This window comes from Myotis lucifugus, unplaced genomic scaffold, assembly GCF_000147115.1.
Source record: "Myotis lucifugus unplaced genomic scaffold, Myoluc2.0 scaffold_183, whole genome shotgun sequence".
Classification (NCBI taxonomy): Eukaryota; Metazoa; Chordata; class Mammalia; order Chiroptera; family Vespertilionidae; genus Myotis; species Myotis lucifugus.
The window spans coordinates 1,587,937-1,613,780 of NW_005871231.1; the positions used below are offsets into that span (position 1 = coordinate 1,587,937).

The window sequence follows — 25,844 nt, forward strand, 5'->3', positions numbered from 1 at the left end:
ACCACCATAAAATATAAGAGCCTATTACTAGTAAGATTTGCAGAATACCTTAAATTACCAAGAGTTTTCATTAGCTGTTCCAGAACTCTCATGGAGAGCTGAGAGATGGGGTGCTTGAGAGGTTAAAATATTTTCATAATATTAGATTTTACTAAACCCTTTCCACTATCACTCATATCCCAGCATAGGATTCTGACACTACACTTGCAACTGTTTTTATTCAAATGGGTTTCCTCAGAGAGGAGAGGGATACACTAGTTTATAAGGCTAATCAAGATAAACTGCTTTTAATAAAATACTTTAAACATATAATTTAACCATCACAGTGAATGGACAGAAAATTTTAAAGCCCCAATTGTTCAGTAACTAACTTAAAACAGAAACCACTCTTTTTTTGTTATTATTTCCCTGTATTTCCCACAAAATGTGCTGCAACTGGCATCTAAATAGTTTCTTTGCATGGTGAACTGAAACATCTTGAATGCTCAAACTGTATTTTTATGAGTGCCTAGGGACCCTAAATTTTAGTGGTCTATTAAATGCCAGCAATTTCATGCTGCCTTGCATAAAACAGCATTCACATATTAGAGCACAGAAGTTCCATAGCTACATTATACTTCTGGTCCAACTTTCTCTCAAACAAAAAACTGAAGCAGAGGCTAATCAAAATAATATTTTAAAAAAATAATCCTTTCCAGTCTTTTCCATTTACTTTATACGGTATCTGTTGATAATAGTATAGCGTTTGATTTTTTTAAAATGTCTTAGAATTTTATAAGCAACTATTGTTTATCCTCGAAAAATCTGTAGTAGTCAAAAATATTAGGAGTAGAGAAGTATTCATATATAAACTTTATTCTCACTCCATGGACAATGTCTTCATGGTAGATGCTGATGAAAATTAATCTCCCTAAATAAACAGACTGATTACACATATTTTCATGTAGAAGCAGCCCCAAAATTTATTTTACACATTTCTGCCTATGTCTCTTATTATAAAATATGCACAATTTTCTGTATTAAACTTTTAGTCTCTTACCTGGCAATGTTATCCGTCTCAAAAAGAAATCCAGTCCTATAGTTTGTTTGTACTGCTTCCCAAAAGTTTCTTGAGCAAAACATGTAGCTAAGGAGGTCTAAAAAATTAATGCACATAATATCAAAATTAACGTCTTTGTTTTAGAAATTTAACATCACATCACTACTAAATCTTATTAAGTAATATTAATATTCATACTCCCATTAATCCAACAACTTTAAGCCGTTCTAATCAGTTTCAAGAGGAAGAGGAACTTAACACGCCACCAGGTAAACTTCACTTGCCAACAGCTATCAGTGGAGACAACAAACTGCTAGATCTCTTTAAATCTGCAATGTCAAGCTCCTTTTCCTAGCTGGAAATTAGAATTTGAAATGTATCAACAGAGAAAACTAAAGCATCATGATAAAAGATCTGAATCTTATATATCCATATATATCAGTTCAATTCAAATTTCAGAAAACTCTTAAGTTTCATTTTTGAGGTTAAATAATTTGAGTAGTTTGTGCCCTCAGCCAATAATAAAAAATGATTAAGGAGGGAAAAGACTGTTTATATAATTTCTTTTCTTCTCCCCCTCCCCACAAGAAAAGTATCCTTAAATATCTAATCTGTCTCTATATTAAAGCTGTTAAATAAAAATAATTCTATAGAATAACTGATAATATATAGCCCTTAAATGAAAAAGTTGATAGTTTTAAATTAATATTAAGCAGGCAAAAATAAATGTTTTCCACCCATGAACCTTAAAAGTCATAAGAATATTATAACCAGAACAAATATATACAGTATCTACATTATTTTAAAAGCTCAAAAGTTGTATTCAAAATTCTAAGGTTTTACCATTTATCAAAGCAAAAGAATAATTAATCATTCTGGTAACAAGTAAAATAAGTCAGCTTACAAGCTTCTTAAACATCTTAAATGCACTATTTATTTGTAAACTTTCCCAAATAGAAGAGAAAGACAGCTTCATGAAGATTTTATGCACTTCAAGACTCCCAAAGTTAAGGAAAAATGGCACTTTGGTTTGAAAAGTTAAAACTAGATATCAACTCCTAAATATTTAAAATTAAGATAAAATTTCCTAGATAGCGCATTATAATTATGACATAAGTATAGCAGTGCAAAAGAAATTCTAATCAATTTCAATTCCTTTAAACAAAACAACCTAAAACTCCTTTTGACACAAGAAACATATTTCTCACAGAAATGGCAACTTGCATGCCTAGCTCCAATTCCTTTATAATAGTTAAATACTCAGCATTCATAATAAATTTCGAAGACACTTGGTCAAATATTTACTGAGCACTACGAGAAAGATGTTCTGCTAGACAATGAGAAATAAACTCACTACACCAAAATGAAAATTTATTTGGCTTCCCTGAAGCATATAACAATACCATAAAAACTGAGAAATCAGAATTAAAAAGGTAAAATACTCCTTTTTAAGCCCTTTTTTCACTTTAGACTTATTTATGCCATTGAACTTAATTCAGAACACAACTCATCTGTGAAGAAGCTCAGAGTTCTAGAGAAAAATAACTATCATCACTACTGCTACAGATATTTCAAAATGTTTAATACATGGATGGCTGAAATATTTTAAGTCAAAAAGAAACTCAGAGCATATGTAACATCAGCATAATGTCTTTTAAGGTAATTTTTCACTTTAAGATTCTCAAAGTTCAATGTTTTTATACTAATGAATATTCAGAACAATTCTAAGGTTCTTTTCTTAGAAACTTCTACCCACACTTTTGAGGCAAAATTAGGGTTTCAAGTGAAATGAAGTATAATCTATCAAGAGTACCGGTCATTGGGCACACAAAATATTAGAATGGATTCTTGTTTCATCTCCGGACACTTTATTATAATTACTATAAAATTAAACAGGATCAACCAAACCAATGGGAGGCACTTCCTCCTCAATTATGTAGTCTTTATACTATTTTTCAGATCCAATAATTTCTCACACATCATTGTATAAATATGGGTCTTAAACAAGTATAAAGTGAGCAACCATCTACCATATCTGAAATATTTCATCTCATTCTGTGGGGTTTTTGTTTGTGTTATGGTTTGGTGAACATTTTGCCAACAATTTTTAACCACACTACACTTACTAATACTGAAAAGACACCATAAAGAATGTTTTGCCTTAAAAAAATCTTTAAAAATATGCAATGAAATCAAAAGTGAGAATCAAAACAGGAAAGAGGTAGAAACGTGTGTTACTAGGGGGAGGAGCTAAATTTCTCTTGGAGACTGTTGGTGGTGATCTCAATCTATTCTCTCAGTATGTATCAAAATGCTCTGAGTTAGAACTAGCAGATACACTCATGCTAGAAAAAATGGCCAGGAGTTAAAGCAGGATACAAATTAGAATGAAAGAGAGGCTGAGTTCATAAAAGAAAAGGAAGTAAAATGGCAATGTTGGTAGCTGCCAATAATTTGAGAACTGAATAGGGAATGGAGAAAAAAACTTGATACATGAATAATGATAAAAGGTTAGGTTTCTGATGCTTGTATCTGAAAACTTTGCACCAAAAAACTCTTACGGTTTAAAAATAGATGATTCAAGATGTTGAAAACTAAGTCAAAACACCATAATGAATATCACTGTTATCCTGTGAAGCAGAATGATAGTCCTTCCACAATACAGAAGGGAGAAAATATGCTTTGTCCTACACAAAATTTTAGACAGAGATGAAAAACCATAATTATTCACACTAAATTAACAAGAGGAACACATGTATAACAGGCTAAATAAAAAACCTAAATACAGAATTATGAACAAATTTCAACTGAATAATACACCTATGATAATAGATAAATACTGGGAGAAATAAATAAAAGTTTAAAGAATTATGATAGAATGTAGGATAATGGGCAATTTTTTGTCTTTACAAGTGTATTAGTGTTATAGATTGTCATTACAATTTTAAACAGGAAATAAATTATTTGACTGTAAAAAATGTAAAATGAAAAATTACAAGGCTTTCAAAAGAAAATATGAAGAATGAGAAAACTAAAATGTAACCTAGATTTTTATTGAATAACGGTGTTAGAAACAATGCTAACTGGTTTCAATTCATACATTCAAAAAGTTGTTTGAAGTGTACAAAAACTCCTATAATTAATACTTTATAACGAAAAGTGATCCCAAGTTCTTCTCATCCCCAAAATGCTTCGGGCAACAGCATATTTAGTGGTTTTTCCCCCGGCAGTAAAAATCAGTAACAAAATACAGAAGGCAAGAAAGAAATTAACAGAATTCCCCAAATTCTGCACATGAATGACACGTTTCCCACGGGCCCTGGGAACCCAAAGCACAGAACCAAAGACACGGACACCAGGGTCCAAACCATGCCGGGAGCACGGAACTGTGAGGACAAACAAGGGAAGCTGGTGCTGATAACCTGAAGGCTCTGGCTGGGGGCCGGGAGGGGAGAAGAAAGGAGACAAACTCGAGCGGTATTCCCAGCAACAGTGTCGGCCCTCGGGCAGAAGCGACAGGTGCGATGGCACCCGGCAGGGACCCTCCCTTTCCTTTAGGGAAGAAGGGGGGGGGGGGGCCGTCACAGACCCCTTGGAGCTCTCCAAAGAGCAAACACCGGGCGATGTTTATTCCATTTCAGCAGCTCCACAGCGTTGGGTTACAAACCGCCCCCCCCTCCCCGCCCCGGCCTGGCCTCGGGCGGGCGTCCGTCTGGGGACCGGCCGCCGCCGAATATTCCCACGCCCTGGCTCCCATTCATTCAACCCAGCCTCGCGGAAGGCTCGACTTCCGGCCAAGGACCCCCTGGGTCAAGCTAACAGCTCTCCCCCCAGCATCCAGCCCCTCATAGGAAGGAGCTCGGCAGGGATTTGGGGGATGAATGCTTGAGCTGACAGGTGCTGTCCCGGAAACAGAGAGGAGCGGGCATGATGCTGGGAAACAGCAACTAACGCTGATGGAGTGCACACTGCGTGCTGGGAGCTGGTTGTGGCTTTTCACGTGGAGTGTGCACTTGCACGCTTCGGGCTGGGAGGCGACCCCTGTGCATCCCCCCACCCCACCCCCGCCCCGCCGCACGCGCCCCCCTTACAGAGGAAGCACGACCAGGTGAGCAATTTGCCCTCCGAGGACCTGACCAGTCAGTGATTCTGGGGGATCGTATTCCAGAGCCACGCTCGTGGGAGCCCCCAGGGAAATAAGTGGAGGCATCGGGCACGGGAAGGGGGAGGGGGAGCGAAGTGTGACCTGAACTAAGGGAAGAGATGCGCCGCTCGGGCCAGACCCTGCCCATCACCAGACGGAGGCTGGACAGCTGCCTGGGGAGGCGAGGCCGGCGGAGTCTGGACAAGCAGGAGTGCGCGCTGCATCGGGGAGCTGAGAAGTGACCTTTTTAAATAGGAATCATTTCAGGGGAGGGTGGGACGCTCTCGCCAGCCATTACCAAGAGCCTGCTTCGCGCCCGGCCCCAGGCCACGACCTGGCGGGCCCGGGCCCGAGGCCCCAGGGCGGCGGGGAGGAGGATGCGGGGTCCAGCGCCGCGCCGGGGGCCTGCAGGCGAGGACGGCGAGCCCGCCCCGGACTGACCTTCCCGGAGGTGCCGTCCCCCAGCACGACGATTTTCAGTTGCCGGTCCTGGCTCTCCTCCTCAGAGTCCGACATGCTGTCCCGGGAACCAGGCCTGCCTCCCCCCACCCCCCGAGGCCGAGGGAGGAAGGGCAGGAGGGGGGTTCCGGGGGTGGGGAGAGGAGGAAGGGCGGCAGTGGGAGCAGAACCCCCCGCCCGGGTGCCTGAGCCACCACCGGAGAAATCCGCGCAAATCACTCGCCGGGCGCCATCTTGCCCGCTCGGCCGCCCCCCCTCGGCGCGGCCACGCCCCCTTCGCGTGACGTCCACGCGCCCCCCCAGCGTCAGCGCCGACCTGCGCCTGCCGAGCCCCCCGGCCGAGCCGGCCCATTCGCGGGCCTGGGGTGGGCGCGACGTTCGAGGCGAGCAGCCAGACCGCGGCGTTACCCTCGCAGGGACCACAGGCGATGGAGGGGGAGTGTATCATTCAAACGAGGCAGGAAAATGGGAACCGAGTATCTCGCAGATGTTCTATCAAATTCTCTTGTAGCCATCACCCCCGGAGAAGACCCCCGAGACGAATGGTTTGGCCCGAGGGAGGGGTGACGCCTGGGCTGCGCGCCGCGGTTGCCATGGGAGCCAGGCGGCGGGACGGAGCCTGTGTCTGGGCGCCCGGACACGGCTTGTCTGGGGGAGCGCGCAGGGGCGAGGCCCTGGAGCTGGAACCCCAGAATCGGATGGTTCATTGATCAGCCCCAAACCCTAAAGTATCAGTCGTCAAAGCATGGTCCGGGGAACCCTGGGAGAAGAGGGGGGCAGATAAAATCAAAACTATTTTCATAGTAATACACTTTTTTTTTTTTTTTTTTTTGCCTTTTTCATGTTCATTCTCTCGCAGGTAAAGAGTTTCCAGAGGATAGATGAGGTGTATGACATCACTCTGGCAGCTAAGGGAGCCTGTGCTTATTATTCTGTTTCAAACATTTCTTAGTGTTAATATCAAGGCCGTAGTGATAGCTAAACTTAAATAAACAAACGTTCTTTGGGGTTCACAGTAATCCTTAAGAGTGTCAGGGGCCCTGGGCCTAAAATTTGGGGAACTGCTCTCCAGTAGGGTAGGTAAAAGACATCACAATTTTTTTTTTATAAAATGAGATAAAATCGCCCTAACCGGTTTGGCTCAGTGGATAGAGCGTCAGCCTGGGGACTCAAGGGTCCCAGGTTCGATTCCCATCAAGGGCATGTGCCTTGGTTGCGGGCACATACCCAGCAGGGAGTGTGCAGGAGGCAGCTGATCAATGTTCTCTCTCATCAGTGTTTCTAACTCTCTATTCCTCTCCCTTCCTCTCTGTAAAAAATCAATAAAATATATTTTTAAAATGAGATAAAATCCACAATAATAATTCTGGCCTACTATGTTTGTCTCATTGTTCATTATTTGACATGTTCACTCCTCATGGGAACCCCAAAAAGAATAGGTAGAATCATCCCATTTTACAGATGAAGAAGCTTAAGTCACAATAGGCTGAGCTCAGAGGCCATGTCCTTCATAGAATGAGATTCGGATGGGAAAGCGAAAGTGGTACAGTGTAAGAAGTGCCCAGCCTGGAGGCAGCCCTGGAATTCTGATCACAGACTGCACTTACTTGAGCCACAGTTTCCTTACTTAGGAAATAGAGGTATGGTCCTACCTCCTTCACAGGGTTGAGAATTCAATGTAATAATCAATGTAAAGTCACACAGCACAACGCCTGGCATATAGTAAACACTCATTATTAACCAATGTGATTACCACCCTCATCATCTGTCCTGAGGTAAAACACCTCTGCTGTCTAGGTTACCTCTTCCTCTGTAGATAGGGCTGGTCCATAATAACAGCTACCTAGTTAATATTTCCAGTCTTCCTCTACTCCCCACCACTGCCTTTCTGCATCACTAGGTGTGTTCATGAAAATTAGAAGAAAAAATGCATGTGAAAGGGCTTTGCAAAATGCTTGGTAAATGTTAGCTTTGGGAATCTGTATCTAATACGTAAGGATAGATTTAACCCCTTTTTGTCCACAAGGGGAGTTAATGTGGCAGAAACTTGCTTTTCTACTCTTCCTTAATGAAGATGGTTGTGTGGCCCAGTACTGACCAATGAACTGGAAGAGGGTGTCCTTTGGGAGAAACCTGGGAAAGATTTTCCTCTCTGATAGGAAAAGGAAGAAGAAAAGGAGGAGAAAAAGGAGATATGCAGAAGGAAAGATCTCCCCCTCCCTTCCTTTGCTGTCAATATTTGAATGAGGACATAATGTTTGGAACTGCTCAGTCTTAGGCTTCTTATGGGGAATAATAATAAGGCACTTAGTGATGTAGTCCATTACTTGAAGACAAAAAAATTCCCAACTGGCAAAACTATTTTGGCCAAAAACTAGATTTAGCTAAAGTCATAGGACTGATTTTCATGTGTAGTTTAATGTGAAGGGAGATCTAGAGGAAAACTTTGCATTTTCCAGTCATTAATTTTCTAAACAACTGCCTTCATCCCTGTGACATGAAATAAAAAGCCAATTGCATCAAGTTAGTGACCACATTTTACATATCTATGGCAAGATTCCAGGGTGAAAATTAGATTTGAAAACTTGGAGCCATATTTGTAAATTAAAAAGAAATAAATATTCCTCTGTATGGAGTACCTTGCTGGCTGGCATTGAAAGCTTCCGGTATGCTGCTTTTCCATGCTAAAGAGAAACAGAGCTGATCCACAGAAAACAAAGGCGTGTCTGTAGATCCTCTGTAAAATGCCCAGGCAGGGCCATAAACTAGGGGAATCTTTTCCCATATTCTTAAAACTAGTAACTTAACAAAATGTTTAGAGAAGAATTCTAGAAACAAGAGATCAGGGTTCTTTAGATATGAAGGAGTGAAAGTAATTACACAAGATAAACCTGACTGCTATCTGTAAAACCAACTTCCCACCTAATTTTAAAATACCTCTTCTGGCATCCGTAACATATGAAAATCCAATTTTTGTTGGAATACTTCCAGATTCAAGGAGTTTATTCCCTCATGAAGCAACTTCGAAGATGGCCTGGTTATTAGAATATTCTTTCGGAGATTAGCTGAAGTCTCCCACTGTAAATTTCAACAAATAGTATTGGCTGTGTCTTCTGGAGTAAAACAGAACCACCACCTCCCCCCCCCCCCATTCTAAAAGAAGGTCTCCAAAATGATTCATTATATTAATGATTGGTTTGACAACTATTAAGTGAATGCCTACCGTGTGCCAAGAATTCTTGTACAATTCTTCTGAGTAATGAGGACACATACAAGTGAGCAAAGCATACAAGGATCTGCTCCGAAGGAACTTGCAATCTGGTGGAGAGGTGTGTAGGAGACTAAATAATGATTGCCCAAAGATATCAGGTCCTAATTCCTGGAACCTGTAAATGTTACCTTAGTTGGGAAAAGCACCCTTCAGGTGTGATTAAATTCAGGTTCTTAAGATGGAGAGATTATTCTGAATTATCAGGGTAGGCCCTAAATGCAATCATATGTATCCTTAGAGCAGTGGTTCTCAACCTTGGCTGCACATTAAGAATCACCTGGGAATCTTTTTAAAATCCTGATTTCTGGGCCTTATCCTCGGGAAATTCTGTATCTTTGTTATGGGGTGGGGCCACACATTAGTAACAAAGAAACAGAATTTCCGGAGGATGAGGCCCAGAAATCAGGATTTTAAAAAGATTCCCAGGTGATTCTAATGTGCAGCCAAGGTTGAGAACCACTGCCTTAGAGAGAGAGAGGAGGAGATTTGAACCAATGTGACCACAAAGGCAGAGACTGGAGTGATGCAACCACAAGCCAAAGAATGCTGGCAGCCACTAGAAACTGGAAGAGTCAAGGAAGGAATTTGTCCCCTGGAGCCTCTAGGAAGAGCACAGCCCTGTCAACATCTAGACTTCAGTCTCATGAACACTGATTTAGGGCTTCTGCCCTCCAAAACTGTGAAAGAATAAATGTATGTTCTCTTAATCCACCAAGTTTATGGTAATTTGTTACAATGGCCACAGGAAACTAATACAAGAAGAAACAGAAATTTTATAAATCAAACATACAGATTTCAGATTGAAAAAAACAACAACAGATGATAGATGGGATAAGCACTAAAGATACCTGAACATTTTTGTTCAAACACTAAATAAATGGAGAGATATCTCATCTCCATACATAGAAACATAGTATTGTAAAATGTAGCAATTCTACCAAAAAATCTATGAAGTCAATGCAATTCTAATAAAATTTTTCATGAAATTTGAAATAATGCATACAGAAGGCAAGGATCCAAGAATATTGAAGATATTCCAGGAAAAGAAGGGCAAAGAACTTGCTTTACCAGATATCAAGACTTTGCATAAAGTTATAATAATTAAGATATAGTGTATTTATTGTTTCAGGAATAGACGCAAATGAACCGTTATAACAAAATAGAGAGCCATGAAATGGACTCCCATATACATGGAACTTTGGTGTACAACAGAGCATACATGATAGTAAATAAAAGGGGAAAAGTAGCATAGCTGGAAACCACATAGAAAAAAGAAATGAAATTGGAATTCTACATTTGATCACACACACACGCACGCATACATACATACACACATGCAAGAAAAATTTCCAGTGAAATTACGGATCTTTTATTATAATTACAAATCTAAATGTAAAAAACAAAATTTAAATGACTTATGATGACTATTTTTCTTATCTTGGGATACACAAAGATTTATTGAACACAATACAAAGAATTAATCATAAAGGATAATATAAAAAATTATATTATCCGGTTTGGCTCAATGGCTAGAGCGTCGGCCTGCAGACTGAAGGGTCCTGGGTTCGATTCCGGTCAAGGGCACAAGTCCGGGTTGCGGGCTCGATCCCCAATAGGGGACATGCAAGAGGCAGCCAATCAATGATCCTCTCTCATCATTAATGTTTCAATCTCTCTCTCCCTCTCCCTTCCTCTCTGAAATCAATAAAAATATATATTTAAAAATTGCATTAAAGTTAAAAACTACTTCACCAAAAGATACCACACACACAGAGAAGGTTGGGGATTATTATAACATCTGTTATGTAAACTACCCAGTATTTCGTTGTGACAGCCCAAACTAACTAAAACAGATTTTGAGCACAATTCAGTCCATAGCAATATCTAAAAGAAAAATAAGTGTACTTGCCTAATATTTTAAGTATAGAAAAAGAGATTAGAATTTCCAAATTTTTAAAAATATTATTAAGTGACTGTAATTAAAACTGTGGAACAGGCACTGGAATAGATATAAGGATTCCTTCAAAAGAATTTTTCATTGACTTGAGAGAGAGAGAGAGGAGAGACATCAATTTGTTGTTCTACTTGTTTATGCATTCATTGATTGATTCTTGATGTGCCCTGACTGGGGATTAAACCCACAACCTTGGCACATTGGGACCACACTCCAACCAACTGAACTACCCAGCCAGGGCCAGGTGAAGATTTCTTAAAGAAGACACAAAAGAAACCAACCTTTAAGGTTAAAGTTGATTAAATGAGTTGCAATAAAATTTTAAAGTTCTTCTTATCAAAAGATATCTTTAAGAAAATAAAATCCTCACAGTGGAAGAAGTTACTTTCAATACATATAACTCACAAGGGACTTGTATTTAGAATTGGAAAATGTACCTATTTAAATAAAAAACAAACACAACCTAATAGAATATTGGACATGAGGCTTGAATGGACATGTCACAAAATAGCCAATAACATTAAAAAGTTCTTAATTCTATTAGTAATTAGGTTAATGCCAAGGAAAACTATAATGAGATACCACTACATTCCCACCAGAGTGGCTAACACTACAAAGACTGGCATTGCCAAGTGTTGGAGATGTGGAGCCAGTAAACTTTCCATGCACTGCTGGTAGGAGTATACATTTCTGTAACCACCTCAGCAACCTGTTTGGCATCACCTACTGGAGCTGGATAAATGCTCTGTAGTCCAATAATTTTATTTCTTAGTATCTGTCCAACCAAGATACAATCAAAGACATGCACAAGAATGTTCCCAGCAGCATTATTCATAACTCTTCAAGACTGAGATCAATCCAAAGGTCCATCAGCAGTTGAATTGTGGTATATTCACACAATGGGGTATTATGCAGCAATGAAAATGAATGAATTACTACATGTTACAATATGGAAGGATTTCATCTATAAAATGTGGAATGAAAGAAGCCAGACACAAATGAGTATATCTTCTACAATTCCATTTATATAAAGTTCCTCCCCAAAACCCTCTAGTATTAGAACTCAAAATGATGTTACCTCTGAAGAGGACGAAGAGGATAGTGATGAAGAGCAAGCCACAAGAGAAGCTTTCAGAGTATAGGTATTATGCTATGTTATTACTTGGGTGGTGGTCACATAGTATGTCTACTTTCCTAAGGTATAGCTTTGAGATTAGTGCAATTTTCTGTATGTTATTCCTAAAGTAAAATTATAAATATTTACATACATGGTTGATAGAAAAATGCATAATAAAATTAAATCTAGAAGAATATAAGCCACATTATTAATAGCCATTAATAGCAATGAGATTATAGAGAACTATCACTTTCCATGTTATATATTTCTATATTGTATAAAGTTTTTACAGTGAGAATGAATGTGTGTTTTAATCAGGAAGTAAAACATGAAAAGTACATAAATAACAACAAAAAACTAAATGGCTACCTAAAGTTCTTTTTATAGTGGGCAGATGAGAAATTTGTCATGGGATAAGTAGACTCCACAAATATAGACAACCTGTTAGTTTCACAATCATGTAGAAACCTTTCTTTGAAAAGGGGGGATAAAAGCAACTTACTTGTAACAGAACCCCAGGCTGGTGTGTGAGCTGCAATTTCCCAGCTGCCCACAGTTCTGCCTCATTGCTTGGGGATGTGTTTCATTGATTCCTAAAGCATAGCTCCAGACAAAACCAAAAATTTGTAAAGCAGGAGAGTTCTCAAATCACCTCAACAGCTGTGAAAACCAGACCTATCACAACTTACCAGTGAGTCTGGCATGGTTAAATAAGGTAACAAGAAATGTTTTGGGAGAAAAATGGAAGTAATGGTACAAATGCAAAATATTATTTGAAACTTGATAATGGCACTTTTGGGATGTGAATTTCCCTGACCATTAAGAACCAGCATAGAGAACTCAGTGATTTTAAGAAAACTATGGATTTCCAGATTCTATGGCCTGGCAGTGGCATAAATGTTCTCCAAGACATATTATCCTTTACTCTGATCCCTCTGAAACCTTATTTTACACAACTCTCCTCTATAGCATAACTGCTTTGCCTGTGGTGGACCTTAGCTGTGTCACTTGGGTTTCTAGTTCATCTATGTTGTTAAAATTAAGTTTAAGACATTCAGACAAGTGGGATGTTATAATAAAGTGTTAACTTTGGGATAGCATTCCCCAGACACAGTTCTTTGGGACACTAGTCCCATGAATTGCTGTTCAAATAAAACTTGGAAACAGATATAGCTCCCCCGCTTTTGGAAAGTGACAATGCACTTGAGCATATCACACTCTGGGGCAGTGAACAATCTCTTTGGGCGTTTTTAACCCAAAATTTCCCAAACTGCTTTAACCAAAGTAATATTTACTGACCTCCTATAGAACTAATGTTGCGTGAAACATTATTTCAGAAACCCTACTTCAAAACTAAAGCATTCCAGGAACAAAAGAAATCTTCAAAGTAGTTAAGGAACAGATTTCCAATACTTCACTCCTCATTATAGAAAGGTTCATATGCAAAAGGTCTCAATTTCTCCCTCCATAAATGGAGAGTTCAAGTTTATAATCCACAAGTGTTTTGATTCAGAATGTATTTGAAGCTTTCTCAGAGCCTTTGTCGTCATTACTAAAATGTCATTACTAAAATACATTAGTATTATAAAAACATGAAGAGCTGCTCAAGCAGTTTTCCTTGAAGCAGCAGCCTAGTTCAAGTTAATGTAATATTCATTTATAATCATATTTATGGCCTTAGATGAGTAATTTAAATTCTGAGTTTTAGTTTCTTCATCTACAAAATAGAGATTATAGTAATATAATCTCCACAGGGTTATGGTTCTTATCAATAATACATACACAGTGCCTGGTACAACACCAAATCTATGTTAGAGCCTATTATTAAAGTGCCTCATTTTGATATCAAGTAAGCACATTAGAATATAAATATTCCAGTGAATTTTGCCTATAAAGCAGTCACCATGGCAAGCTATACAGTTAAGCCAGTTATGCTAGTATTTTTGAAATATCTTTTCTGGAAGGTAAGTGAAGGGAAAGAGAGTAAGCTTTCTGACTAAACGGATAAATTAAAATTTGGTGTGATGTGTGAGAAATATTTTCCTTAAAAAAATACTGAATTCAATAAAACATTTGATATAATCCCTGCATATACAAACCCATGGATTAATACTACAGGCTGTGCGATGGTTAATTTTCAAAAACTGAAGTTTCCTGGAGGAGAAGAAATTCTACCTCAAGATGGCAACATAGAAATCTGTCTGAGTTTCCAGCCAGCTGGTCTACCCTTCAAATTTCAAAGGCACTGGTCTCCCATAACCATGGGAGCCAGTTCAATAAAACCAGTTTCACTCTGTCTCCCTGTTTCTTTCCCTCTCTCTCTCTCTACACACATAGACACACACACACACATACACACATGCACACACAAGCTAGTGTTTCTGTTTCTCTGGAGAACCCTTATATATACTCTGAGAGATAAAAAGATGAATTATGACTCTGTTGGACCAGTATTTATGTTATCTTTGCAAATAAAAAGAATTTACCAATTCCTCTTTTTTTTTGAATGCCCATTATGAACCAGACACTTTGTGAGTAACTTGGATATACATTATCTAATTTCATCCTCATAATGAGCCAACAATTTAAAGAGTAGTAGATCTTAAATTATTATAAATTACAATTTATGCATTGCTTTACAGAACAGAACACCCTTTAAAAAAGGGAGGTAGAAGTATTTAAAAAACAAAGCAGGGTGGGGGGACATTTGTAGTACTTTCAACAATAAAGATAAATATTTTAAAAAGCAGAAAGTAAAGAAAATGTGAAAATGAAAAAAAATAAGCAGGAAAAAAAAGAAAAACACTCTGAAAATCCATTAACATTTACTCAGAAAACATTTTGAGTTATCTTGGGCTAAGCCTAGGTAGTTTTTTTTTTCTAAAGAAAGCTTAATTTTGATATAGTGAAAGGAAGCACACCTTTCCCTGATGACTCAGCCCTCCACTATCCTGTAGCATATACATGAAAATTACTTAAGGATGGATACTGAGAAAAGTGTGGAGTACAATGAGAGTCATAAAACATGGGTTTAATTTCAGCTCTAATTATTACTTGGAGGCCTTAAGTAAGTCTCTTAGCCTCAGTTTCATTACCTAGAAAACTGAAATAAGAGAAGCAACTCACAAGAGTACTGTGAAGATCAAATTAAATACCATTATTTTAAAGAATTCTGTAAACTATACAAGAATGTGCAAGTACTTGTTGTTTTTGCTAATTTGATCTTCCTAGATATTACCTTTTCTTTTGTCCTACAGTTTACTTATTATAGCAGATAGACTTGAAAAAAGACCAAATTTCTGATACTAGCAGTTTTGTAAACTATATAAAGTTCTCCCAACATAAAACTAAAGACTTTCAAAAACTAATACTCTGATTTTTTAAATGGAACTTTTAGAAATGAAAATTACAGCCCAGTCGGCATGGTTCAGGAGGTTATAGTTCGATTCCTGGGTTGCTGGATTAACTCCCACTGTGGGGCATGCAGGAGTCAGCCGATCAATGATTCTCTCTCATCATTGATGTTTCTTTCTCTTCCTCTCCTCTCCTGTCTGAAATAAATAAAAATATATCTTAAAAAAATAACTGAAAATTATAATCATTGAAATTAAAATCTCTATGAATGGATTAAATAGTACATTTGAAAAAGTTTAGTAATGCAAGATAGGTAACATGAAATTACCCAGAACACAACACAAATACAGGTTGTCCAAAAAAAAAAAATATGTACACTAACAGCTGATAGATGAATTTTTAAAGTGATATGTATTTTAATAAACACTGCCTTTGTAATTATTCAAAGTGTGTGCATACATTTTGGGGGACCCCCTATATATCAGGAGATTTTTTTAATGAGAGGAATTAAGAAACATGGAGAATAATATGAGAAAGTGTAGCATACAACTAGAGTTGGAGGAACAGAGGCAAGATAAGTTGCAGAAGAAGTGGTATTCTACAAGGTAAATCTGAATGATTTTTTAAACTAATGAAAGGAATGAAAAGAGAGAGAAAGTACAGTTTTCTAAGTAAATTAATAGAAAGTGACACCTAGATTCTTTGTGGGAACACTTCATAACCTGCCAATGACCAACAAAACTATGTTCTCTATATCACATATTGTATATGATAATCACAGACTGAAATTAATGTCTTTTCTTATAATCAGGAAAGTGCAAAATAATAACCTGCTATAAGATACATTTCATTGTTATTTTTAAAGCATTTGGAGTGTTTTTTGTGTGTTTTGTTTTTCTCTCTTTCTCTTTCTATCAGGCCAATTCATTACGTGCTAGAACTCATACCACGAAGCATGCTGCCAACTATTTATGTTCTTTCCTTACTTAGGTAAAGTAAATCCCATACTTTCTCATTGGGGTTAAGGTCAAGACTCGGAGGGAGCCACTCCTTCCTAATTAGTTCCCCAGACTCCTCTCTTTTTCCCCCCCTTTAAATGGCCACCACAGTCTAGGAAAATGTGTGTAGTCACAATCCTCCTGATAAATGAATCCTTGATCAAGCAGCTGGTTTCCAGAAGGGACTCCTTGCTGTGCTGCAATTAGGTTGAAGCTGAACTCCAGTAGTTCAGGTCATAGCTGAGCACCGAATGGGAAAATACCTGTCTCTGAGCTCCACCATACGATGTGCTCACCTGAGAGATGCCTGCACCTGCCCTCCACAACCCTCACCCCCAATATCAACCTTTTTGTTAGTCAATGAGAAAATATTCTTCCTGGTGAGAATGCATGTGAAGGTGACTCCCCATGGGGAGAAAGGGGATGCCTGCTTTCAGAGAGTAATGGCAATTGAATACCCATCCTAGAAATCTTGAAAGTCATTTTCTACTTAGAAAATTTGCTTAATTTCTGAGCTACTGAGTAGGCATCTATTGACAGTTAGTGGCACCATATCTGTTTCAGACTTTGCAGGTAAAACCATTCTAAAGGGAAATATTTATAAATACAAAGTTATATCTCAGACTAAGAAAAATAATATATGAAAAATTAGAAAAGGCTACACCTTAAATATTATAAACAATGGCACTTTAACACACACACACACACACACACACACACAAAATGCACAAAATTTGTACCAGAGCACATGCTGGACATAAAGTTTTCAGACTCTTCTGAAATTATTTTAGCTTTATTCCCCGCCCCCCCGCCCCCCGCCCTGATTCTTCTAGGACAATAACAAACGTGTCCTCGTGTTCGATGTGGAAGTGCAGTCCTTCAGCACTTGGTGCTGTCAGTAATGTCATGTCAGCTCTGAAGTTGATTTGTGTTTTTGCCAAGAGACCATGTTAGCTTCCCTGCTATGAATGCCTCTAATAAGAAACATACCTTTCCATGAGACTATTATGACTCCAACTTTACCTTAATTTCAGGAAAAAGATTTCCATATACACAGAAAATACTGTCTAAGATAGGAGAGATACTACAGATTATTTTCAGGGTAACAAAATGATTTGGCACCATTAGACCTACTCAAAGACACTGTTAAAGAATACAATTTAGGCAGGAAAAATGATCCCATATGTACTGACACATAAGACAAACAAAGAAAGTGATAAGTATGTGGGTAAACAAAAGCATATAAGAATATATAAGATAATAATATTCTGTGGTGTTTAAAAGAGTAAAATTAAAAAACATAACAATAATAAAATAAATTTCAGGGAAAGGAAAGTATAAATGGAGTAGAATAGCTTAAAGTCATGATGAAGCAGGGCTTATCCCAGGAATGTAAGGTTGGTTTGACACTATAAAATTAAATAATGCATTATACTACACTTAAAGAGTAAAAATTATGACCATCTGAGTAGATAGAAGAAAAAATTATAATTCAATAAAATTCCACATTTTTTCATGTTTTTAAAGAAATCCTTTCAGCAAACTAGAAATTGAAAGAAATTTCCTGATCTGATAAAGAAATTTACAAATAAAAAAATGATTAAAGAATATATACCCAGTGAGTATTTAAAAAAAAGAAAGAAATTTACAAAGAACCTACAGCAAGTATTATCCACAGTGTTAAAATGTTGACAGTTTCCCGTCTGAGGTTTGGAAGAGGATTCCCACTATCACTGATAACTATTCATTGATGTATTAACACCATAACTTAAGAAAATTAAGTAATTATAATAATCAAAAATGAGGAAACAAAACTGTCATTATCTGAAGTTGATATAATTGTGTACATTGAAAATCTAAAAGAACCATTGATAAATTAACTCCCAGAGGCCATGTGCATTCTTTGTCATGTGGCTCCTTCCATCTTCAAAACCAACAACCAAGTATGTCTCTTGACCAAATCTTTCTTGTGTTTCAAATCTCTTTCATTAGGAAGAGCCCAGTCAGGTTTAAGGGTTCATCTAATTAGGCCAGTTCCACCCAGGAAAATCTATTCTTAAAGTCAACTGCACTACATATAACCTAGCCTCATCATTGGAGTGACTTGCCCATCACAGTTACATAAAGGGTGAGTATACCAAGGGGTAGAAATCATAGGGACCATTTTATAAATCTGCCTACCACACTAACTAATTGGCCCCAATTATTTAGAATTAAGCTAGAATGTTGAGTGTTCTACATTTTATTTATCTACTAGAGGCCCAGTGCACAAAAATTTGTGCACTGGGGGGGTACCTCAGCCCAGCCTGTGCCCTCTTGCAGTCTGACACCCCTCAGGGGATGACCACCTGCTAGCTTAGGCCTGCTCCCTGGGGGATTGGGCCTAAGCTGGCAGTCAGACATCCTTCTGGCAGCCCAGGAGCCCTCAGGGGATGTCCACTTGCCAGCAGGGAGCAGGCCTAAGCTGCAGTTGGACACCCTTAGCGCTGATGAGGAGATGGGAGAGGCTCCCACCACCACTGCTGTACTGGCAGCTGTCAGCCTGGCTTGTGGCTGAGCAGAGCTCCCCCTGTGGGAGCACACTGCCAAGAGGGGGCAGCTTCTGCATTGAGCGTCTGCCCCCTGGTGGTCAGTGTGTGTCATAGTGACCGGTCATTCCACTTGTTCTGCTGTTAGGGTCAATTTGCATATTACCCTTTTATTATATAGGGTAGAGGCCTGGTGCATGGGTGGGGGCTGGCTGGTTTGCCCTGAAGGGTGTCCCAGATCAGGGTGGGGGTCCCGCTGGGGTGCCTGGCCAGCCTGGGTGAAGGGCTGTGGGCCATTTTCAGATTGGCCACAGCCCTTCAGGGTGGGGGGTCCTCACTGGGGTGCCTGGCCAGCCTGGGTGAGGGGCTGATGGCTGTTTGCAGGCTGGCCACGGCCCCCAACCACCCAAGCTCCCAGTGGAGGCTGGCTGGAAGTAGGTATCTGGGATTTATTTATCTTCTATAATTGAAACTTTGTTGCCTTGAGCGGAGGCCTCAGCAAGCCAGGGCAGGCAGGAAGCTTGGCTTCCTCCATCACCGGGGCAACCAAGCCTCCTGCTTGCTCCAGCTCCATGGCTGCCAGCTGCCATCTTAGTTGCGTTAATTTGCATATAGTTGCTCTGATTGGCTGGTGGGCGTGGCTTGGGCATAGCAGAGGTGCAGTCAATTTGCATGTTTCTCTCTTATTAGATTAGATATTTTAGCACATATTATGTACTAGACCTTTTTAAGAGGTGATGTACCTAGGCTTATTTAATGTCTTAACAACTTAACCTACTCTGAAGTAGGTACTATTATCCCTAGTTTACACATAAAAATATTAAATTTTAGATTAATGATATAATTTTTCTAGGGTTCCCCAGATATAATCAGGGGAGTAGAGATTCAAACTAGGCCCAGTCTTTTGAGCAAAACCTTCCAAACCTCATTGACAGGGTGATCATTTCTAATAACAAATGCATTTTATTTATACTTTTCCACAAAATTGTAAGATATAGAATACAAGACACTTTAATGTTCAGTTAAATCTTTAGTGCCCCACTACATTCATTTTACAACCCACTGAGTTGGGACCCACTGTTGCAAAAACTGTTACTGCATAACAAATCACCACAAACCAGTGGCATAAACAGCAACCACTTTATTATGTTCAGGGATTCTGTAGGTCAGGAATTTAGGCAGAGCTCAGCAGGTGGCATGTCTCTGTTGTGCAATGTCTGGACCACAGATGGAGACTCAAATGATGGAATGATGCAAATGCATTCAGTCTGGAATAATCTGGAGGCTCCCTCACTCAATGTCTGTATCCTGCACTAGGATGACTTGAAGACTTGGCTCAGCTGGGATTATGAACAGAAACACCGACCTGTAGCCTCTCAGTGTGTCTTGGGCTTCTCACAGCATCATGGCTGTGTTCCCAAAGAGAGCATCCGGAGAAGGGGTGACCAGGAAGAATGCAGCATCCAAGACGTAGGCAGAAGCTGCAGAGCTTCTTCTGCTGGAGCCTGTAAGTCATGTGAGCGTCACTTCTGCTGTATTCTTTTGGTTATAGCAAGTCACTAAAGCTGGCCTGGATTCCACAGGAGGGGAATTAATACTCCATCTATCCATGGAAAGGGACAAGGACATATTGCAGAAGAGTACCTTGGGTGACAGACATTGTTGCATCCCTCTTTGAAGATAAGATCTACTACATCCACAGTTTGAAAAGCATTTCTCTATTGACTTATGAAACATGTATTTACATGCAATCCGTTTGGGGTTGAATTATACCCCCAAAAGGCTATGTTAAAGTCCTAACCCCTGGCACCCATGAATGTGACTTTATTTGAAAATATGGTCTTTGCATGTTAATCAGGTGAAGATGAGGTCATTGTGGTGAAACTTTCCAATGTAACTGGTACTCTTAAAGAAGAGGAGAATGAGAAAGAGAGGAAAATGCCATGTGAAGACACAGAGACACACAGAGAAGAAGTCCCCTATAGAGATGGTGGCAGAGTTTGGAGTGATGCTGCCACAAGCCAAATAATGCCTAGAGCCACCAGGAGCCAGAGAAGGCAAGGAAGGATTCTTCCCTCGACCCTTCAGAGGGAATGTGACTCTGAAGACACCTTGATTTTTTAATTTTCTCCTCCAGAACCATGAGAAAATAAATGTTTGGAGTTTTAAGCCACTCAGTTTGTGGTACTTTGCTATGGCAACCCTGAGAAACTAATACACAATCCCTCTATTTTTTACACCATTCTACAATTTGCTTTTTTCATTTATATGTGCTCATATTTCATCATATTTAAATGTAAAATTTGCTTTACTTCTTCATAACATTTTCTTCATCTGAAGACAAAAATATTGTTATCAATTCACTTTAACCTGATGAATACAGGAATAATTTCTTTACATGTCCAGTTCTTACCTCTATGGGTCTCCTTGGGTTTTTGTTAAATGGTCTTTCCTTAACAAGCTTCTTCTTTCTATTCTAATCATGACTAGTCAAGTCTGTATGTCTGCAAGTAACAAAATCAAGCTACTTTCCTATCCCACTTGGGAGAAATTTTCATTATTCAATCCACTATGGAAGACAGTATTGAAGTTCCTCAAAAAATTAAGAATAGAGTTATCATATGACCCAGCAACCACTCCTCTCAGTATCTTGCCATAAAATTTGAAAACATTTACTTGCAAATTACATTGCAGCATTATTCACGAAGGCCAAGAGATGGAAACAATCAGTGTCCTTCAGCTTGGCTGGCATGACTCAGTAGTTGAGCATCAACCTATGAACCAGGAGGTCACAGTTCAATTCCTTGTCAGGGCACACCCCTGGGTTTCAGGCTTGATCCCAAGTATGGGGTGTGCAGGAGGCAACCGATCAATGATTCTCCCATCTATATATATAAAAGCCTAAGTGACCATCACACCCAAACAGATGACCGAACAGGCTGTGTGGGACGACCAGGCCGGCAGGGGGAGTTAGTGAGGGACGACCAAATGACTGAACAGCAGGCTGCATGGGGCAACCAGGCTGGCAGGGGGTTAGTGAGGGATGACCAAATGACTGAGCAGCAGACTACGTGGGGCAACCAAGCCTGCAGGGGGGTTAGTGTGGGATGACCAAACAACTAAGCAGCAGGCTGCAAAGATGGTGGCGCCCACAGCCAATAAAAAGGGAATATGCTAATTGACTGCCACACCCTCAAAGATGGCGGTGCCCACAGCCACAAGATGGCCGGCAGGGGAGGGCAGTTGTGGGCAATCAGTCCAGCAGGGGAGGTCAGTTAGGGGCAACCAGGCCAGCAGGGGAGGGCAGTTAGGGGCAACCAGGCCAGCAGGGGAGGGTAGTTGGGGGTGACCAGGCCAGCAGGGGAGGGCAGTTGGGGGCAATCGGGCTGGCAGGGGAGCAGTTAGGTGTCAATCAGGCTGTCAGGGGAGTGGTTAGGGGGTGATCAGGCTGGCAGGCAGAAGCGGTTAGGGGCAATCAGGCAGGCAGGCAGGTGAGCGGTTGGGAGCCAGCAGTTTAAACCGGCAGTCAGACATCCCCCAAGGGGTCCCAGATTGGAGAGGGTGCAGGCTGGGCTGAGGGACAACCCCGCCCAGTGCACAAATTTCATGCCCCAGGCCTCTAGTCATTAATATTTCTCTCTCCCTCTCCCTTCCTCGCTAAAATAAATAAAAATATTTTTTAAAGTGTCCTTCAATAGACAATTAGATAAACAAGATGTGATACATATATACAATAGAATACTACTCAACCATAAGAGAAGATGAAATATTGCCATTTATGACAACATAGATGGATCTTGAGAATATCATGCTAAGTGAAATAAGTCAGTCAGAAGAAGTTAAGAGCCATATGATTTCATTCATATATAGGATATAAAACTAAAAGCAACAAATCAACATGAAAAATAAGCAAACAAAAATCAGACACAGACAGCAATATGGTGGTCACCAGAGGGAAAGGTGTTGTGGGGTTAATAAAGGGTAAAGAGGGTAAAATATATGGTGATGGAAGAAGATTTAACTTTGGATGGTGGGTATACAATGCAATATACAGATTATGTATCATAGAACTGTACACTTGAAACCTATATAATTTTATTAAGCATTGTCACCCCAAAGTTTTTAATTTAAATAAATAAATAACAATCAACAAACAGAACACTTTCTATGTGCATATGCGATTTGGGCATTGTGTACTGTGCTTGTTTAGTGTTACAAAGGAGTCAGCGTGAATTAAGAACAGATTTAGGACTAGAGTGCAGATAACTTTGTTTCTATTTTGTTTTTTAAATATATTTTTATTGATTTCAGAGAGGAAAGGAGAGGGAGAGAGAAATAGAAACATCAATGATGAAAGAGAATCATTGATTGGCTGCCTCCTGAAGCCCACAACCCTGGCATGTGCCCTTGACTAGAATCAAACCTGGGACCCTTGAGTCCACAGGCCAACGCTCTATCCACTGGCCAACACTCTAGGACAACGCCAAACCAGTTAGGACCAGATAACTTTGAATGTTATAAGTATAAATTTTTCACTTAGGCAAAACACCTCTGTCCAAGATTAAAGAAATGTATCTATAGTACATACTCACTGAACTTAAATTAATTAATGTTTCAAAATCCATCCTGCCTCTTTTTCCCCTGGTTCTCTCCCTTTTGTCTCTTTCTTCTAGGTAACATCCAGCTACCCTGGCTTCTGTTTGCTTCTCCCTGATTTCCCTAGACCTTTAGATTCCCCTCCCTCTGTGCTCTGTGCTCTTGGTACCAGCCTATGTCAGCATGTTGGGGTCGAGTGTGGCATGGAGGTGAGGAGGCTGGGAAAGGGGGGAGCATCACACGGATCATTTCTTCACCCCTAAAAGATGGTCCTATACCTAAAAGGAATTCGGGTGACTAAAATTTCCCCATCCTAAGACATCTGTTTATTTATTTACCCTTGATGTTTATCCTCTCTCTTCTCAAAGACAGTTGGAGGCAGCTCCCCTCATCTCTACACCTTCATCTTCACTCCTTCTTCCCTTTCTGCACCTTTGCCTCCAGTAGGATTATGTGCAAGGCTAGCCTTAAATGCTCAGACTTAGTCCTGATGCCTACAGGAATTATGGATCCATTTGATACTCATTTCTGAACTTCATTTCTTGCCCTGCCTCTCAGCCTCTAACTTCACATTTGGGGAAGATAATGGGAAAACATATGGTGTCTTGAGTTGGATTCCCTGGTAAGAGGCTCTGAGCGGGAGAATTGCGAGCAGCAGGTTTGCTGGGGTGGCTCTTCAGAGTTGTCCCAGATTGAAACAAGGGACCTGTGTCTTCAGCCAATCATTAACCATGAGGCACTCTGGGAGAGGGGGCATAGCCTTAGCCAAAGCAGGTTCCTGCAGCCAAGGGCAGTTCTCAGTGGAGGATGTAGCTGTGAGCTGTCGGAAGCTGAGGATGAGAACATTTACCATGAAGACAGGATCTGGCAGAGCATCAGAACAGTCATCAGAACAGTCACTGTATATGGTATCGCAGGAAGGTCAGTAACCTAAAAACCTGGCTTTGCCAAAACTGTGCGTCCTTCGACAGATTGCTTTATCTCTATGGACCCTGGTGGCCTCAATTATAACATAAGAGGATTGCAGCATAGTTCACAGGCATTTGCTCTGGAGCAATAATCCCACATAAAAGAGGGACAAGGAAGGTGGTTATAATAATGAAACATTCGCCCTAGCTGGTTTGGCTCAGTGGATAGAGCCTTGGCCTGCTGACTGAAAGGTCCCAGGTTCAATTCCTATCAAGGGCACGTACCTCAGTAGCAGGCTCCGGGCCCTGGTAGGGTGCATGTGGGAAGCAACCAATCAACATGTCTCTCTCACATCCGTGTTTCTCTCTGTCTCTCCCTCTCCCTTCCACTCTCCCTAAAAATAATGGAAAAAATATCCTTGGGTGAAGATTAAGAAAATAATAATAATGAAACATTCAACACTTGACAGGTGCTTAATAATATTGATTTACAAGCCCCAACTTAAAATAGTTAAGTATATTTATACATACTAGTTTGGGAAGCTCTCTAAGTAACATCAGAAGGCGGGAGAAGGGGAAAGCAGGTTGCTTGAGAGGTATGTTTGAAATAAATCACACAGAACAAAATTATGTACAAAAATGTGTGGAAGGGTCAACACCAAAGTAACATCAGTGATTACCACTGGGAAGGTTCTAGAATTGAGGCAGAGCAGACTACGGGAGGAAGGACAGTGAATTCTTTTATGTTATATAACATGTATTTTTAATAGTCACATATTAGTTTTGGAGTTTGAAATTAAAAGAAAAAAGTATGAAGTAGATTAATATAAGGTGACTAAATGTGAGCTCTGAGATTCCAGGTCTGAAATTTTAGGGTTTTAAGGCCACTGTGCTATTTTTCTTCTCCCTCCCTCCCTTGGACAGCCACCCACCAAAATACCAGTAATCCTAACAATCCTAACAGGACAGGAGTTGACCTTGGCAGCAGATCTAGCCAGAAGTGATAGAGGGGAGGTGAGAAACCAGAAATAGAAATAATCTTAACAGTGACTGCCTCTCAAACTTAAACGTATTAGCTAAAGAAACCTTAAAAACCACTTGACTGATATGTCCTCTAAACTTAACTCTGGTTTGGATTCGATGGAGGTAGCAGTAGCAAGAGGTATTAAGACTGGAACAGCTTCAAATACATGTTAGCTGATCCACACAGGTCTTGGAGAAAAGAACTTTGACTTTTAATACAAAAAGGAAAGTTAGCCCCCAAAATGCGACGACTAACTTGGTAATAATAATAATCTTTAAATATGTGTAAATTCTTGTCATAAGGCATTCTTGATTGCCACCATTTAAAAAATAAGCTGTTAAAACACTGCAGTTAAAGTAAGTGTTGCATGTCACCCCTAATGTACCCTAACAGTGGAATATTTTGAAGAAAGATTCTATGCATGCACCAAATAATATTTATAACTTATAAAT

General features: G+C 39.8%; 1 protein-coding gene across 3 annotated transcripts in view; it reads right to left on the minus strand.

Moving 5' to 3' along the window:
- The window catches only part of RAB28 (RAB28, member RAS oncogene family), a 68,018-nt gene extending 62,101 nt beyond the window's left edge, over positions 1-5,917 (minus strand). For 2 of the 3 annotated variants that reach the window (XM_006096606.3, XM_006096607.3), the window contains exons 1-2: positions 5,625-5,917; positions 1,040-1,136 (exon numbers count right to left, since the gene is read on the minus strand). In XM_006096606.3, coding sequence (XP_006096668.1) covers positions 1,040-1,136; positions 5,625-5,699 — 172 coding nt within the window. In that variant the 5' untranslated portion in view covers positions 5,700-5,917. The remainder of the gene's footprint in view (positions 1-1,039; positions 1,137-5,624) is intronic. The other variant, XM_023760467.1, reaches the window with a different exon arrangement.
- Positions 5,918-25,844: the final 19,927 nt, after the last annotated feature.